At 37.7% G+C, this 15,100-nt stretch overlaps 2 protein-coding genes across 2 annotated transcripts; both read right to left on the bottom strand.

Annotated features, from left to right (window-relative positions):
- Positions 1-64: 64 nt before the first annotated feature.
- On the bottom strand, positions 65-1,054 carry LOC137084517 (olfactory receptor 1500-like). Its single transcript, XM_067450794.1, has one exon. It carries the CDS (start codon positions 1,052-1,054, stop codon positions 65-67), a length of 990 nt encoding a protein of 329 aa, XP_067306895.1.
- A 3,884-nt stretch (positions 1,055-4,938) lies between these two features.
- On the bottom strand, positions 4,939-5,937 carry or30bw1 (odorant receptor, family 30, subfamily BW, member 1). Its single transcript, XM_067450795.1, has one exon. It carries the CDS (start codon positions 5,935-5,937, stop codon positions 4,939-4,941), a length of 999 nt encoding a protein of 332 aa, XP_067306896.1.
- Between the last annotated feature and the right edge of the window lie 9,163 nt (positions 5,938-15,100).

Below are 15,100 nucleotides of genomic sequence, written 5' to 3' on the forward strand. Positions count from 1 at the left end.
GGAAGTTTCACAGACAGAATAGGAAGAAAATAGGAAAAGCCTGCATATTAAACAATACACACTACTAAGTTATTGAAATATCTTTGGCTTTGCCCAACAGCATGGTCATCTGTATGCTAACTTTTCTGTATCTTATTTTACTCCTTAATGCTTCTTTGATCTCTTTGGTTCTGAAGCAGTATATCATCGGATTGACAACAGGTGGCAGCAGACTGTACCACATAATTAACATAACCCGAATGTCAGGAGTCAATGCAGCTGTCACATCACGCACATAAACAACACATCTGGGCACATAGTACAGACAAATGATAAGAAGCTGAGGAGTGCAAGTTGAGAACGTTTTATATCGGGCCTGAATGTCAGAAATTTTGAAAACAGATGTGATTATTGCAATAAAAGAAAATATAATAAAAATTAAAGGGCCCAAAAGAACAAACATAGCCCATCCAAAAGCAAAAAGCTTTATCTGATTTGTATCTCGACAAGAGAGTTTAGTTACTGTATTTTGGTCACAATAATTGTGAGTTATTACATTAGAAGAACAGAAGGGCTCATTGAAGGCATGGTAAACAATGATAGCAATCAAAGCTATTAACATTGTCCAAATCATTCCACATGCAATGAAAATAGTTTTGTTTGTAATAAGGACACAGTATCTCAGTGGGTTACACACTGCAACAAACCGATCAACTGCCATTAATAACATTAGGAAAGAGTTAATACTTCCTAAGTAGTGAACAAAAAACATCTGCACAAAGCAACTATAAAATTCTATCTCACTGCTATTGAAAAAGTATTTTGCAATGGCTTTAGGCAGCGTAACCGTTCCAAAAGCAAGATCACTCACAGCAAGATTACAGAAGATTAAATAGGTTGGTTTCTGAAGACGTCTTTCATACGCAATGAATGTAATAATAAAGATATTTCCTCCTGCCAGTGTCAAGTAGATAAATAACAAAAGGGTTCCTACAGCTCCATAATACTGTGAATGGAGTCCTGGAAATCCCAGCAGGTAGAATTCAGTAAAGACAGTGACATTAGTGTAGATCATGACTCTATACCGCTTCACAATTACCTGATAAAAAAACTGATTGTATTATTAGTTAGAAAAAGAAACTGAAAACAAAGCTGATTCTGAAAGTGGCATCAAATAGCACAACAAATTTGACTAGTAATGCAAATTTTTAAATATTATAATAGTGTTAAAAGCATATTATTAGAATATTTCTGACAATTATTTTCATAAGACATTGCTAATATATGCAGAGACACTAACGGCCTGCCGCAGATACATACTGTATGTTGTTAGTGTGGAACTCTTCACACTGAATAAGTATCTGATGATGATATGACAAAATCATGTGCTATTATCTTTGGCAAGACCAAAGAGGGATGAGACACAAGAAACCCTGGTGATTTGACCTGATCATGTGACCTTTTCCCATTTTTTTACCTGGACACATTTTTGTAAACAAGACACCTGAAACTATCTCTGCAACATGTTAACCCTTACGTTCTGTTTCTATAGTGTTTTACGTTCCCAAAACACTATAGAACAAATCTTAATACTGTTCCATCATTAATAAACAATAGCGTATATTGTTTATATTTTGGTATATAGATAGTAACTACGTATTACTAACCAAAACTTTACAAAAACCTTAAAAGCTTACAATGACTTTGCAGGCTGTGAAAACTTTTACTTTTATGATTTTTATTTTATTTTATAAATTTGCAAAGATTTCAAAGAAACTTATTTCATGTTGTCATTAATGTTTGTATAATTTTGAGGAAAATATTGAATTTAATCCAAAATACTTTCTGGATGCATTGTATATATCTAACATATTTTCCCTCACGGTTTTTGATGTTGCACTGTACGCATGCATTGTTAACTCTGAAAATGAAAAAGTGTTTTTAATAGCTACCTTGAAAAAAAAGGCTTAAATCTACCCTATGTAACTTTTCCACCCGCTTGAGGTCGCCTTTTCAAAACAAATGCGTAGTTTGATGACGCCAAGTTTGAGCTCAGAATCTTGGGACATGTGGTTTCTTTGCACGCCATGCTGCTAGAGTGATTGTTGCCGAACACACAGCTTGCGAGCAGGGGACTTTTATTATGACGGGACACAGTCGCCGGCGGCATTACTGCTTTTCTGGTCATGAGTATGAGGTAACACAGCTCTTTCTATCATATATATATATATATATATATATATATATATATAATGTATATATTAGATGTTCTAGGAAAGAAATGTCTTATATCTCCGTTACCAAACATTTATGGTATTATAATTTTGTATTTTCAAGAGGAAGACCAAAGAGGAGGTTTATGGATGTAGTGAAGGAGGACATGAAGATAGTCTGTCTGAGAGAAGAGGATATATAGGATAGGACTAGATAGGATAGTAGAGGACTAGATGATTCGCTGTTAGGCTGAATGGAGCAGCCTAAAGAAAAAGAAGATTTAATAGACAGATATTTAATGGTAAACATAATTTTAATAATAGATGCAAATGTCAGTATAATGACAGCAATAAATAATAAAGATAGATTGTTAGTCTTTGTGTGTGTGTGTGTGTGTGTGTGTGTGTGTGTGTGTGTGTGTGTGTGTGTGAGAGAGAGAGAGAGAGAGAGAGAGAGAGAGAGAGAGAGAGAGAGAGAGAGAGAGAGAGAGAGAGAGAGAGAGAGAGAGAGAGAGAGAGAGAGAGAGAGAGAGAGAGAGAGAGAGAGAGAGAGAGAGAGAGAGAGAGAGAGAGAGAGAGAGAGAGAGAGAGAGAGAGAGAGAGAGCGAGAGATATTTATGTACAGCAGTGGTCACCAAGATCCCTGACCTTCAGCCTTGATGAAAGGCAAGATCTACCTTTAGATTTTTCATGGCTGATTCAGCTGATTCAGGGTTTTTCTGGTTTCTTTTTTTGTTTTTGTTTACAAGCAAAGTGGCTATTTCATAACCTAGAAATCTAGACGCACCCTAGCAGCAACAAATCTAATTTGCTGCCAGTGTCGTCTAGCACCACTCCCTAGACTTGCGAGCTGGAAAAACCAAACTCTGGTCAGGCCAATCACATCGTGTATACAGTCGGTGGGTGGGCAACATAATGATGGCTGAGTTAACTTATTTTTCCGTTATAAATCAGGAGCTACCAGGGCTGCGTTTCCAGATAACGATGGATCTTTGCACTTAAGAGCGTTTTCTATGAGCGATATTACGAACGTTCGTGTTGCTTTCACGTGCTTTTCACAAACATGCACTTAAACACGATCACATGCAGCTGTGCTTTAAGTGCTACTTAAGAGTCGCTGTCCGTTTGTCACCTTATAGAATGGCTTGCAGTTGTAGCACATGCTTATATTTCAAAATGTTTAGCCTAATTATAATTTGCTATGAGGTCAAAAATCTATATAAGCACATAGACTAGGTGTAACTTTTTCAAAAAGAGGTGGAGCTAAACAAACAATTTTTAGTTTTGATGGCAGCAATAAACAAAAACAAGAAATCAGGGAAATTAAAATTATGGAAGGAGGTCAGGAAGAAGTGGCAGGACTTTTCAAGCCTCAATCGGTTTTAACTCATCAATATAAGTTAAGAAATGTTAAACTTGTTTTTATTAGTTATACAAGATGTAACTCATTTTTTAAAGTCAGTTTAACATAATTTAAGTTGAAATAACTTAAACATCCAAGTTGATTGTATTGCAAAAGTTCAAAATTTGCCTTTTTTTTTTTTTACAGTGTACATAAAACCAATTGGACAAGAGTAAAGTTTGGGTGCAATTCGCCGGTTGTCAATTTCAAGTGCAAATGTGCAACTTAATTTAAGATGCTTTTGGGAAACAGACCTTAATATTAAGATCACCCGTACACTGTAAACAATTATTTAGAAAAAAGTTACCTGGTTGCCTTAAAATTTTGAGTTCATTGAAATTTTGAGTTAATGAACATTTTTTGAGATTCGACAACCTTTATTAAAAGATTATTAAAAGATTTTGTAATCATATTGGGTAATAATGTGTGTTATTTCTGATGACACAGTGAAACATGCCAAATTGTGCTATTTTCATGATTTATCAAATTTTTTATGTTGTTCAGATACAAAAATATTTTGAGTTTCTATTTATTAAACCAATTTCCTTCATTGTATCAACTCAAATTTTTAATTTCAATAAACTCAAAATTTTAAGGCAACCAGGTTACTTACTTTTTTAAGTTAAACCAACAAAAAACACCACAAAGTAGTGTACAATCGAAAAGAAAAAAATCGAAAAAAATCGAAACCACCACAAAGTAGTGTACAATGGAAAAGAAATGTAGTGTACACAATTTTTAGTGTACAATCGTTTTTATGATCAATTTAGGCCTACAATGCTTTTGGGAAACGTAACCTAAGACAGTGATAAGATTTACAAGTCACAGATTTTTGTCTTATCTATACAAAACACTTAATTCCAGGATTACTTCTCTTATATAAATGTTTAAAGTTCAAATAAGAAAAATGTTGAGGACCAAATTGTGCAGTCACAGAGTTTTACATTTTAATAAAAACAATTAATTGTACATTTAACAAATGTCTTAGTCTCAAATGTATTTCTAGAGCACAGTTTAAAACAACTGAAAGTTGACCAAAGTGCTTTAAATTGATACAAATATCGTATTATAGAAGTGAAGAGTGTATTGGTCAAATCAAATCATATTTGTATTTGTTAGACTGCCCATGTTCATAGGGCTGAAGCCTCCAACACTATATTGGCCAGTTTTTGAGTTTCATTGACTAACCAATATATCTGAATAATTATTTATATGCATAAGTATAAGTATATATATATATATATATATATATATATATATATATATATATATATATATATATATATATATATATATGTATATGTATGTATATATAGTAAGCAAGAATACTGAACCAGATTCTCTTTAACCAAGACCGACCTTTCCATTGACTCCAACCTGTTTTATGCTACATTTTTTAATTATTGCCTCTTTGATCTCTTTAGTCCTGAAACAATATATAAAGGGGTTAATAACAGCAGGGAAGAGACTATACATCATGGAAACTACAATACGAATGTCAGTACTAAATTCATAGCCAGCAACGTGTGTCATATACACAAAAGTTCTGGGCAGATAATACAGACATATGATCAGTAACTGTGGAGTGCACGTGGAAAATGCTTTATAACGTCCTTCCGAGTTTGAAATTCTCAACACAGCGATGATGATAGAGACATAAGAAAATAAGATGAAACTTAAAGGGCCCCACAGAACAAACATGGCAATGGCTGCACTTGTGACTTTCATGGTAGTTACATCTCCACATGCCAGTTTGGTCAAAGCGACATGATCACAGTAACAATGAGGTATGACATTTGACCCACAGTAATTCACACTAAGGGCCAGGAGAGTGATTCCAACTAACTGCAGCATGTTTGCTATCCAAACACATGCACACATAATGGCAATAGTTGAATTTTTAATCAGAGTTTGATATCTGAGAGGATTGCAAATAGCTATGAATCGATCAAGAGCCATCAGTGCCATGAGAAATGAATTTGTAGCCCCGAGAAAATGGACAAAATACATCTGTGCGAAGCAGGCTTTGAATGATATGATTTTGTCAGACATCCAGTACATTGCAATGACTCTTGGGTAGGTTGTTGTTCCAAGTGCAAGATCTGCCATTGCGAAGTTACAGAAGATTAGGTATGTTGGTTTCTGAATGCTTTTCTCACACATAACAAAGAAAATAATGAAAATATTCCCAGTAGCAAGAATAATGTATATGATAAAAAACAAAGCTCCTACACATCCGTAATACTCAGGAGGAAGGCTAGGAAAACCTCGTAGAACAAACTCAGTGATGATTGTTGTGCTGTTTGTATTTTGGTAGGTTCCATCATTGCTGTCCGACCCCATCTGGTGAAGTAAAAAATGCACAATACAACTTTATATACACAAACTCGAGTATGAATACAATATTATACCTGAAGATAATAAACAAAAAAAAAAAATTTATATTTTTATATTAATTATAAAAATTATTTAAAAAAAATGATTATATTGATTATATAATGATTATATTGATTATATTATATATTATATTATAATGATTATGATTTATATTATATATATATATATATAGCATAGACATTAATACTTTTAGCATTGGTAATATTTTTACAGTGTGGTATCTACAAACACAATATATACAAATTAGTGAGGTGAGAAAGAGGACTGGAGGGAGGCAAAGGATAAAACAAAACACAGGCTCATGATCTTTTTCTAGACAATAATACTTTTTTACATAAATATACTTACAGCACAGATCAGTGTGTCCTCAGTTAGTTTATGGGTACAAGTTTGCTTTGGCTTTTAAATGCTCACACTTGAGATACTCTTAAACTGTTTGACGTAATGTATAACTCTCACATGTACAAAAGCCCCCTGAGGGTCCTGCAGAACATCCAATTTATTGTGTTATAGTTTAAACATTACAGTAGGGGGGTGAAAGAGCAATTGCTTAATTAATGAAAATGTAGATTTTTATGATCTACATATATGTGCATGTTCTGAAGGCCAACATTTTTTAATTTAAATTTGAAACAATAGCTTGAAAACTATGTCAATGATATGACTGATAAAGTGTTTTTAATTGTTGTCAGTGAAGAAAGTAAACATATGGGTACATATATATATTTACATGTTTAATGAATCATTTTCACAGATACATTAATTTACTGAAGACTAACAGGTACCTACGTACCTACAGGCTACAAATGGAATTATATTAATTTACAATGGGCAAGATGGTCGTTTTGACCGCCGAGGACCAGTTCACGAAGGCGGCTCATTTCATTTCCTTGCCCAAACTACCCTCCGCCAAGGAGACAGTGGTGGCTGTTGTAGATCACGTCTTTCGGATTCATGGATAAATAAATAGACGTGGATTCCTATAGAGCAGTGGTTCCCAAACATTTTGTAGCACGAACCCCTTTCTAATGTTTGATACCTGTCAAGCACCCCCACTACCTTATTTCGGTTAAACATCACATTTTTAATAGCAATAAGTAAATACAAATATCCTCTGTATATAAGAAAAAAAATCTACATTTCAGTTGTAATATATATACAGCATAGTTAGGGGGTTCGGGGGCATGCTCCCCCGATATTTTTTTTAAATTTTCTGATCTACATATGAGCATTCTAAGACATTTGGAAGCCATTTTTTTTTTTTTTTTTTTTTTTTTTTGAGAAATAGCTTTAATGGGCAGTAAATTATTTGTAAATTCCTGCTCTCTCCTCATCTTCATCACTCCTTATTTAGCCCTGTCTCTTCCCCTCCTAATGCATTCAACAAAATATAGGATCAATTTATAGTTAGAATATTTTTTTATCTGAAGAAAACATAGTCATTAATGTTTCTTGTCCTCTCACATTGACAGTATAGTTAATTATCACATTAAATCACATTATAAATTAAACAAAGGTTTATTAGTTTGCCTGATTATTTTTATCGGTAGTTTAACATTTTAATCCTAAAACAGCTGCAAAATATGAAATGCTTAGTTTAGCTTGCAGTGACTCGCGCTCGGACTGCAGAGAATGTGCTCAGCGAAAAAAAACGTGCTTGTAAAATGAAATGAAAATATGATTTACTATTTACTATTTACTACAGCTTGTAATGTGAAATTTGTATTTATCAATAATACTCTGACATGTGAATTTTATCCAAGTTAGATACGTAAAATAAAGAATAAAAAAGAGACAATATTCTGCCATTGCAAACATTCTCTCGCGCACCCCCCGGTGGTCAGTCTGCGCACCCCTAGGGGTGCACGCACCCCAGTTTGGGAACCGCTGCTATAGAGGACCCCAATTTGTATCCAAATTTTGAAGGGAATTTTGTAGATTGCTAGGAGCAAGTGTAAATTTGTCCTCAGGTTTCTATCACCAGAGCAATGGTCAGACTAAGAGAGACAACCAAGATCTTGAAAGAACGTTATGATGTTTGGTGTCTAAGAATCCTTCCTCTTGGAGCCAACTTCTCTCATGGGTTGAGTATGCACATAACTCATTACCAGTGTCGTCCACGGGTCTCTCTCCATTTGAATGTAGTTTGGGGTACCAGCCACCTATTTTTCCCAGTCTGGAACCTAAAGTCACTGTTCCCTCTGCCCACGCCTTCGTCCAGAGGTGTCGCCACACATGGAGTAGAGCCTGTGAGACTTCGCTTCAGGTGGGGGCGCGCACCAAGGCCCAAGCCAATCGCCACTGGTCTAAGCCTCTCCTCTACGTCATGGGTCAAAAAGTGTGGCTTTCATCTAAGAACATAACTCTTCGCTCCATATGTAACAAACTTGCTCCTAAATTCATTGGCCCGTTCCTTGTCACCAAGATCCTTAGCCCGGTGGCAGTCCACCTCAAGCTAGCTCCAGCATAAGGGGGGATTCATTGCGTGTTTCATATCTAAATTAAAAACCTGTATTTCATTCTCGCATTAATCCGCCTGCTCCGGTTCCCCCACCTCCGCGACTCGTAGATGGGGAACCAACCTATACGATCAATCGTATTCTGGACTCAGTGTAGAGGGGACACAAGTTCCAGTACTATGTGGACTGGGAAGGTTACGGTCCGGAGAAGAGGAGTTGGGTTCCTGCTAGGGACATTGGATCACTCTCTTATTGATGATTATAATCAACAGGTAGGTCCTCCTGGGAGCTCTAGGAGGCGCTCCTAGGGGGAGGGGTAATGTCACAGTTCATAAATTCTCTTTCTTATTCTCCCTGTGTGTGTGTGTGTGGTTTTGTTGGAGGCATGGTCTCTGATTACTACCTCTCATTATAACCTCCAGTTGCACCTCATTTCACCTGCCTTCCTGTTTGTCAGATCGTCACAGTTTGTTTGGTGTTCCAGCGGGTGCAGTGGATTCGGGCCGATCTTGAGTTCCTTCCTAGTTCCTGTCTCTGGATTACTTCACCGGTGGAGTTTGCCCATTGTGTCCCTGCGTCACCTGGCTTCCTCTGTTTCTGCCTGCCTTCCTGGATTTACCTGCCTGCTTTCCAGGATTAACCTGCCTGCTTTCCAGGATTTACCTGTCTGCTTTCCTGGATTCACCTGCCTGCTTTCCTGGATTCACCTGCCTGCTTTCCTGGATTCTCCTGCAAGCTTTCTTAGATTCACCTGTCTGCCTGGATGCTGTCTTTGTTCCGCCCTGCGGTTGTTCCGTGCTCTATTTTCTGGGGTTTACCAAGAGTAATAAATCTCATATTTGACTCACTATCAGATCTTTTGTAGTTATTTCCTCACAGCAGCATGACACTACATTAACACTTCAGCTACTACTATTAACTAATATAGAAACAAGCTGAACTAATCAGTAAGTAATATCGAATTTAGGAGATAAGAGTTCCTTATTAAGTAATCAAAAATTACTGACTGAGATTAGCCTCATTAATAACTATTAACTAATTATCACATTATTGTGTGTCTGAGATGTAATTAATCATATTCTTCACTCTGAATAAAGCCATAAAATGCATCACTAATTACTTAAGTGTTAAAGGGATAGTACTACTGGTGATCTGGACCATTATTTTAAAGTGAAAAACGATATTTTCCTCTTTAAAATAATGGTTCAGATCACTAGTGTCTGCTCCTGCATAATGACTAGTTAAAAGGATAGTTCACTTTGAAATTAAATTTTGTTATGTTTTAGCTTACCTCATGGGCATCCGAGATGAAGGAGTATTTGTTTCCCCAGTAGTTTCAATTTTGATCATTTTAGGTCAAACCATTCTTGTCTGTGCCTCACATAATGCAGGTCTATGGTCACCACCTCAAAGAGCATACACAGAGAAGTCCAAATTAAACAAACCCCCATCGTAAGTACACACTGATGGCCTAAGACACAAAACGAGCGGTTTGTGTGAGAAAACGAACAGTATTTATATAGTTTTTACCTCTTGTACACCACAGCTTGCCAGCCCTCGGATCATTTGGACGTAGTGGTGTACAAGTCAGGATCAGTGTGTACTTACGATGCTATTCAGACCCTACATTATCATTTGTGGCCCTCTCATGAGGGAGGTTTTGAAAGTTTACACTCCCTTGTTGATTAGGCACAGAGATTGAGCAGGTTATTGTTTAAAAAATGAACAGAAACTGCTCTCTCTGTCGCCTGTTTCTTATTGTGCGCTGAGAGCAGTGCTTGTATTCGGCAAATATACTTTCAGTTGGCAGTGTTAGAGGGCAATGTTGGAGGGCAGTTGTATGTCTAAGGATGTCCTGCTCCCTTCACCTGCCCCTCAAGTGGAGTGTCATTTTCCAGTGGGTCTGTAAGTAGGAGGACTGACACACCAGAAGTTGCCTTTGAAATCTCTCTCTTTCTGCCTAGGACAGTCACTCAACTCAGATTTATCCAAAGTGACCTTTTTCCAGGGCTATGTCCTCCCCTTTGCTTAGGGTCTAATGCCCCATTTCCACCAAAATTACCCGGAACAAGGTAATGTTCCAGGAACCTTTTTTACAGAATTTTTTTTTCCCCCTAGACCTGCTACTGTTTGTATTTCCACTGCGGTCTAAAGTACTGTGAAGATTAGGCAAATTAGTCCGTGATGTAGAACTGTGCGAGACTGCTCCTCCCAGTCAGTGACGAACAGTAATCATTTTTGCATGACATTGTCTGCGAAAATAAGTATGGAGGAGATTAAAGCTGTGCTGCTTTTGCTGGTTATGTATTGGTTTACTAAAGAGGTAATTAACAAAATGGCAGAAAAGAGCACTGATACTAAAACTAGCTCATATTCTAAAAGCTTGTAAAGCTAGATTTAAAATGACAATGTATGTTATTATCAGCTATTATGGACATTGACCGTGAGATGGGAGAGAACTTATTCCATCAGACACAAAGAGCAAAACTAATATTTACTGAACACAGAACGAACCCCGCAGGAGACTTTTAAAAATGCATGTTCAACAATATTTGCCTCTACAAGTCTTCTCTCCCTGTCATTTTCCTCATTCATCAGTTCCTCAAAGTACTCCTTCCATCTATCCCTCACCCTCCTGTCACCTGTCAACACATTTCCATCTCTATCTATAATCACTCTAACCTGCTGCACATCCTTTCAATCTCTATCCCTCTGCCTCGCCATCCAATACACATCCCTCTCACCTTCCTTACTATCTAACCTTGATGTAGCTGGTTCAAAAAATATATAAAATGTAATGAACTTCATCAAAACTTCATTTCTTGTGCTTTTATATTTGTTTAAATATGTTCTGGGACATAATGGTTAAGTGTACATAATAAACTCTAGTGGGAACCATTCAAGCAGAAATCGTTTTGTATAGGGCACATATCGGTGACGCACGTTTCCTTTTGCGATGTGCGAACAGCGCCATCTTTAGACGCACATTTGTTGCAGTTTGGGTCAAATGTGCTCTCTCTCGCTCTTCTAACGAGCGTGCTGGTAAGGACATTTTAAAGTGTGTTAAATGATATCATGAATTTATTTCATGAGATAAAGAATGTTTAAATGTAGTGTAAGGCTGTGATGTTATCAAATTGAATGCAGCAAATTGCATTTTGAATGTTTTACAGAGAAATGTTTTTGCTTACTAGCTTTTCCGTGCTGTACCAGCAGAGTGAAGGGGAGAGACGTATATTCCAAAAATTGATTGTGCTTTTTGATGTATTTCTGCAGGTATGTACGATTGTTTGTTATATGTTGAGAAATGTTTGAAATGAGTTTAATATCAAGTCTGAGTTACATACAAAAAAAAAGTGAGGTCTGGTTGCAAAAGTGATGTCATTTATATCAAATGTTTTTATTTTGTTTGTTGAAATATGTAACTTTTGAAATTATCATTTAATTAATTTACTGATATGAACAAACAGTGGGGAAATAATCTTTTCACTTTTATATTATTTCATTTGCCATTATGGTGAACTCTTTCATGGCTTACTATATTTTGTGGTTTTAATTCATTTATAATATTATTTTATGTTTTGCAATAAATAAATAAAAATGTATTTGAGTAAATTAAGATCTTTAGACGCACATTTGTTGCAGTTTGGGTCAAATGTGCTCTCTCTCTTGCTCTTCTAACGAGCTTGCTGCTTTTCCGTGCTGTACCAGCAGAATGAAGGGGAGAGACGTATATTCCAAAAATTGATTGTGCTCTATGTATTTCTGCAGAATAAATCATCCTGAGACCTCTTCCACATGCATTTTCTTCATTGAGCATAACCACAGTAAACACAACCAGAGTAAAACTGCTACACATACATGTCCTCCTACGCTTTCTGTTTGGCCTTTGCCACCTCCATCTTTGCCACCTCCATCTTTAAAGGAGTACTTCAGTGCTGGGAAGATGAATCTGTATTTAAACTGGGTCATCAATGTAGTAGAAATGTGAAATTATTTTTGAATTTGGTGCGTTCTAGACTGAGAAAAGACAGAAAATGTATTTTTGTCTCATGGGAATGAAAGACTACAATTCCCAGAATGCTTTGCTGCCCTGTGAGGCCATTCCCACAGCCACCAACTTGATTACTGTCACTGAGTTGGAGAAGACACTACAATTAAAAACTAAACGTGTGTGTTCAATATAATGAGTGAGTCACCGCGCGAGTATCACAGCACTGAGCACTGACTGCAGGAGTGAGATAAATGAGCTCTCGTGATGAGAGCTGAGGTAATTGCAACTACACTCGTATAACATACATTCACAACGCGAGTTCAGTCTGGCGCATTTCAGTTCATGCCTTTGCAAGCTTAACTTTCATAGAAATTAATTTGAGAAGTTAAAAGACTTACATTGCTCACCATAGCTTCGTTTAAATGAGTCCCTGAGGCTGTAAGCTGAGCTCTCCCTGCCAGCTGAGTGTAAATCTCCCATCCCCCATGCGCGGGTTCAAAACATGCGGAAATGGCTCCCTCTGCTGGCTGTAGTCTTTAGCCTTTGCGCAAACATTCCTCCTATGATGCAAATATCGTCATTTTGCATCACAGGAGGAATTTTTTCAGTAATAAAATGCATAAATCTCTTGTATCAGGGGGATATGAGGGGGAAAATCACAATCATTTGAATATACTCCAGGGTTTCTACTGATACAAAGCCATATGCTAATCGCTGAAGTAAACCTTTAACCTCACGCTGCATCACCCTATATTCCTGTCTACTTTCCTCCATCCTCTCACTGTCCCACTTCTTTCTAGCTAACCTCTTCCTCTGGATACTCTCCTAGACTTCCTCATTCCACCAACAAGGCTCCTTGTCTTCTTTCTTCCTTCCAGATGACACACCTAGCACCTTTCTACCTGTCTCCCTGATCACTTTGGCTGTAGTAGTCCAGTCATCTGGAAGCCCTTCCTGACCACTTAAAGCTTGTCTCAACTTCTCCCTGAAAACCACACAGCACTCTTCCTTTTCCAACTTCCACCACTTTGTCTTCTGCTCTGCCTTTACTCTCTTCATCTTCCTCACCACCAGAGTCATCTTACACACCACCATCCTATGCTGTCTAGCTACATTCTCATCTACCACTACTTTACAATCGCTAGTTTCCATCAGATTAAAGCGTCTACATAAGATATAGTCCACTTGTGTGCTCCTGCCACCACTCTTAGGCTGCATTTACACTGCAGGTCTTGATGCACAATTCCGATTTGGTGACTATATCCGTTTTTTTTTGATGACCCGCTTACATCATCTTTTCAAAAGCGACCCGTATCCTATATTTGTATTTACACTGTACACTGGCAAAACAGCCCAAGACGTTCTTAACTGGTGAAAGGAAGTAAAACAGCGCGATATGCGATGGATGCAGAAAAAATGATTGGAGGCTACAATGTTTTGCTGTCTGCACTGTTCCACACATCTTTAAAGGTCAGCAAAACATTTCTCTCTTAAGGTGGAGAAAAAGAGGAGAGCCCTTGACAGGGTTGCCAGGTTTTCACACCAAAACCCGTCCAATTGCATTACAAAACTGTATTAAAGTAGCCCAATTCTGCACGAAAACTGCGGACTTGGCAACACTGGCCCTTGATCACAGTTTGTGTCCGCCTGAGTTGATGTCATTCGCCTCCGTCCTTTTCTCAGTGACGTACGACTCGCATTTACCGGGGAATATCCGATTTGACCCTTACATGGAAGACGCAAATGCACGCATCTGAATCATATCGGATTTATTACCACATATGAGTGAGGCCTGAATCCCATCTGAGGATATCGGAATTTATCTGTTTTTTTACTGCTTACACATTCACATGTCAAATCCGATCTGTGCCACATGAGAGAAAAAAATCGGAATTGGGTCACTTGAACCATGCAGTGTAAATGGGGCCTTATATGTCACCCTGTGTTCCTTCCTCTTCTGAAAGTATGTGTTCACCACAGCCATCTCCATACTTTTAGCAAAGTCTACCAACGTCTGTCCTTCTGGGTTCCTTTCCCAAATACCAAATCTGTCCATCACTTCCTCGTCCCCACTATTCCCTTCCCCAACATGTCCATTCAAATCTGCCCCTATCACTACTCTCTCACCTCTGGGAACAGTCTGCATCACTTCCTCCAACTCACTCCAGAATCTGTCTTTCTCATCTTGCTTACAACCTACTTGTGGAGCATAGGCAACATTCAACATCCCACCTTCAATATCCAGCTTCAGACTCATCAACCTATCTGACACTCTCTTTACCTCCAGAACATTCTTCACAAACTCCTCCTTCAGGATCACTCCAACTCCATTTTCGTCCTGTCCACACCATTATAAACAGTTTAAACCCTGCTCCAATGCTTCTAGCCTTGCTCCCTTTCCACCTGGTTTCCTGGATGCACAGGATGTCAACTTTCCTCCTCTGCATCATATCTACAAGTTCTATGCCTTTACCTGTCATTGTACCAACATTCAAATTCCCTACTTTACGTCCTAAACACTTGCCTTTCCTCTTCTCTCTCTCTCTGTCTATGGACACGCCTTCCTCCTCTAACACACTTTCCTCCTCTCCTTCTTTGACTAACACTAGCCCAAGTTCCACCAGTGCCCTGTAGGTCAATGGCACTGATGGCGGTT

This window comes from Pseudorasbora parva, chromosome 8 (assembly GCF_024679245.1).
Source record: "Pseudorasbora parva isolate DD20220531a chromosome 8, ASM2467924v1, whole genome shotgun sequence".
Lineage (NCBI taxonomy): Eukaryota > Metazoa > Chordata > Actinopteri > Cypriniformes > Gobionidae > Pseudorasbora > Pseudorasbora parva.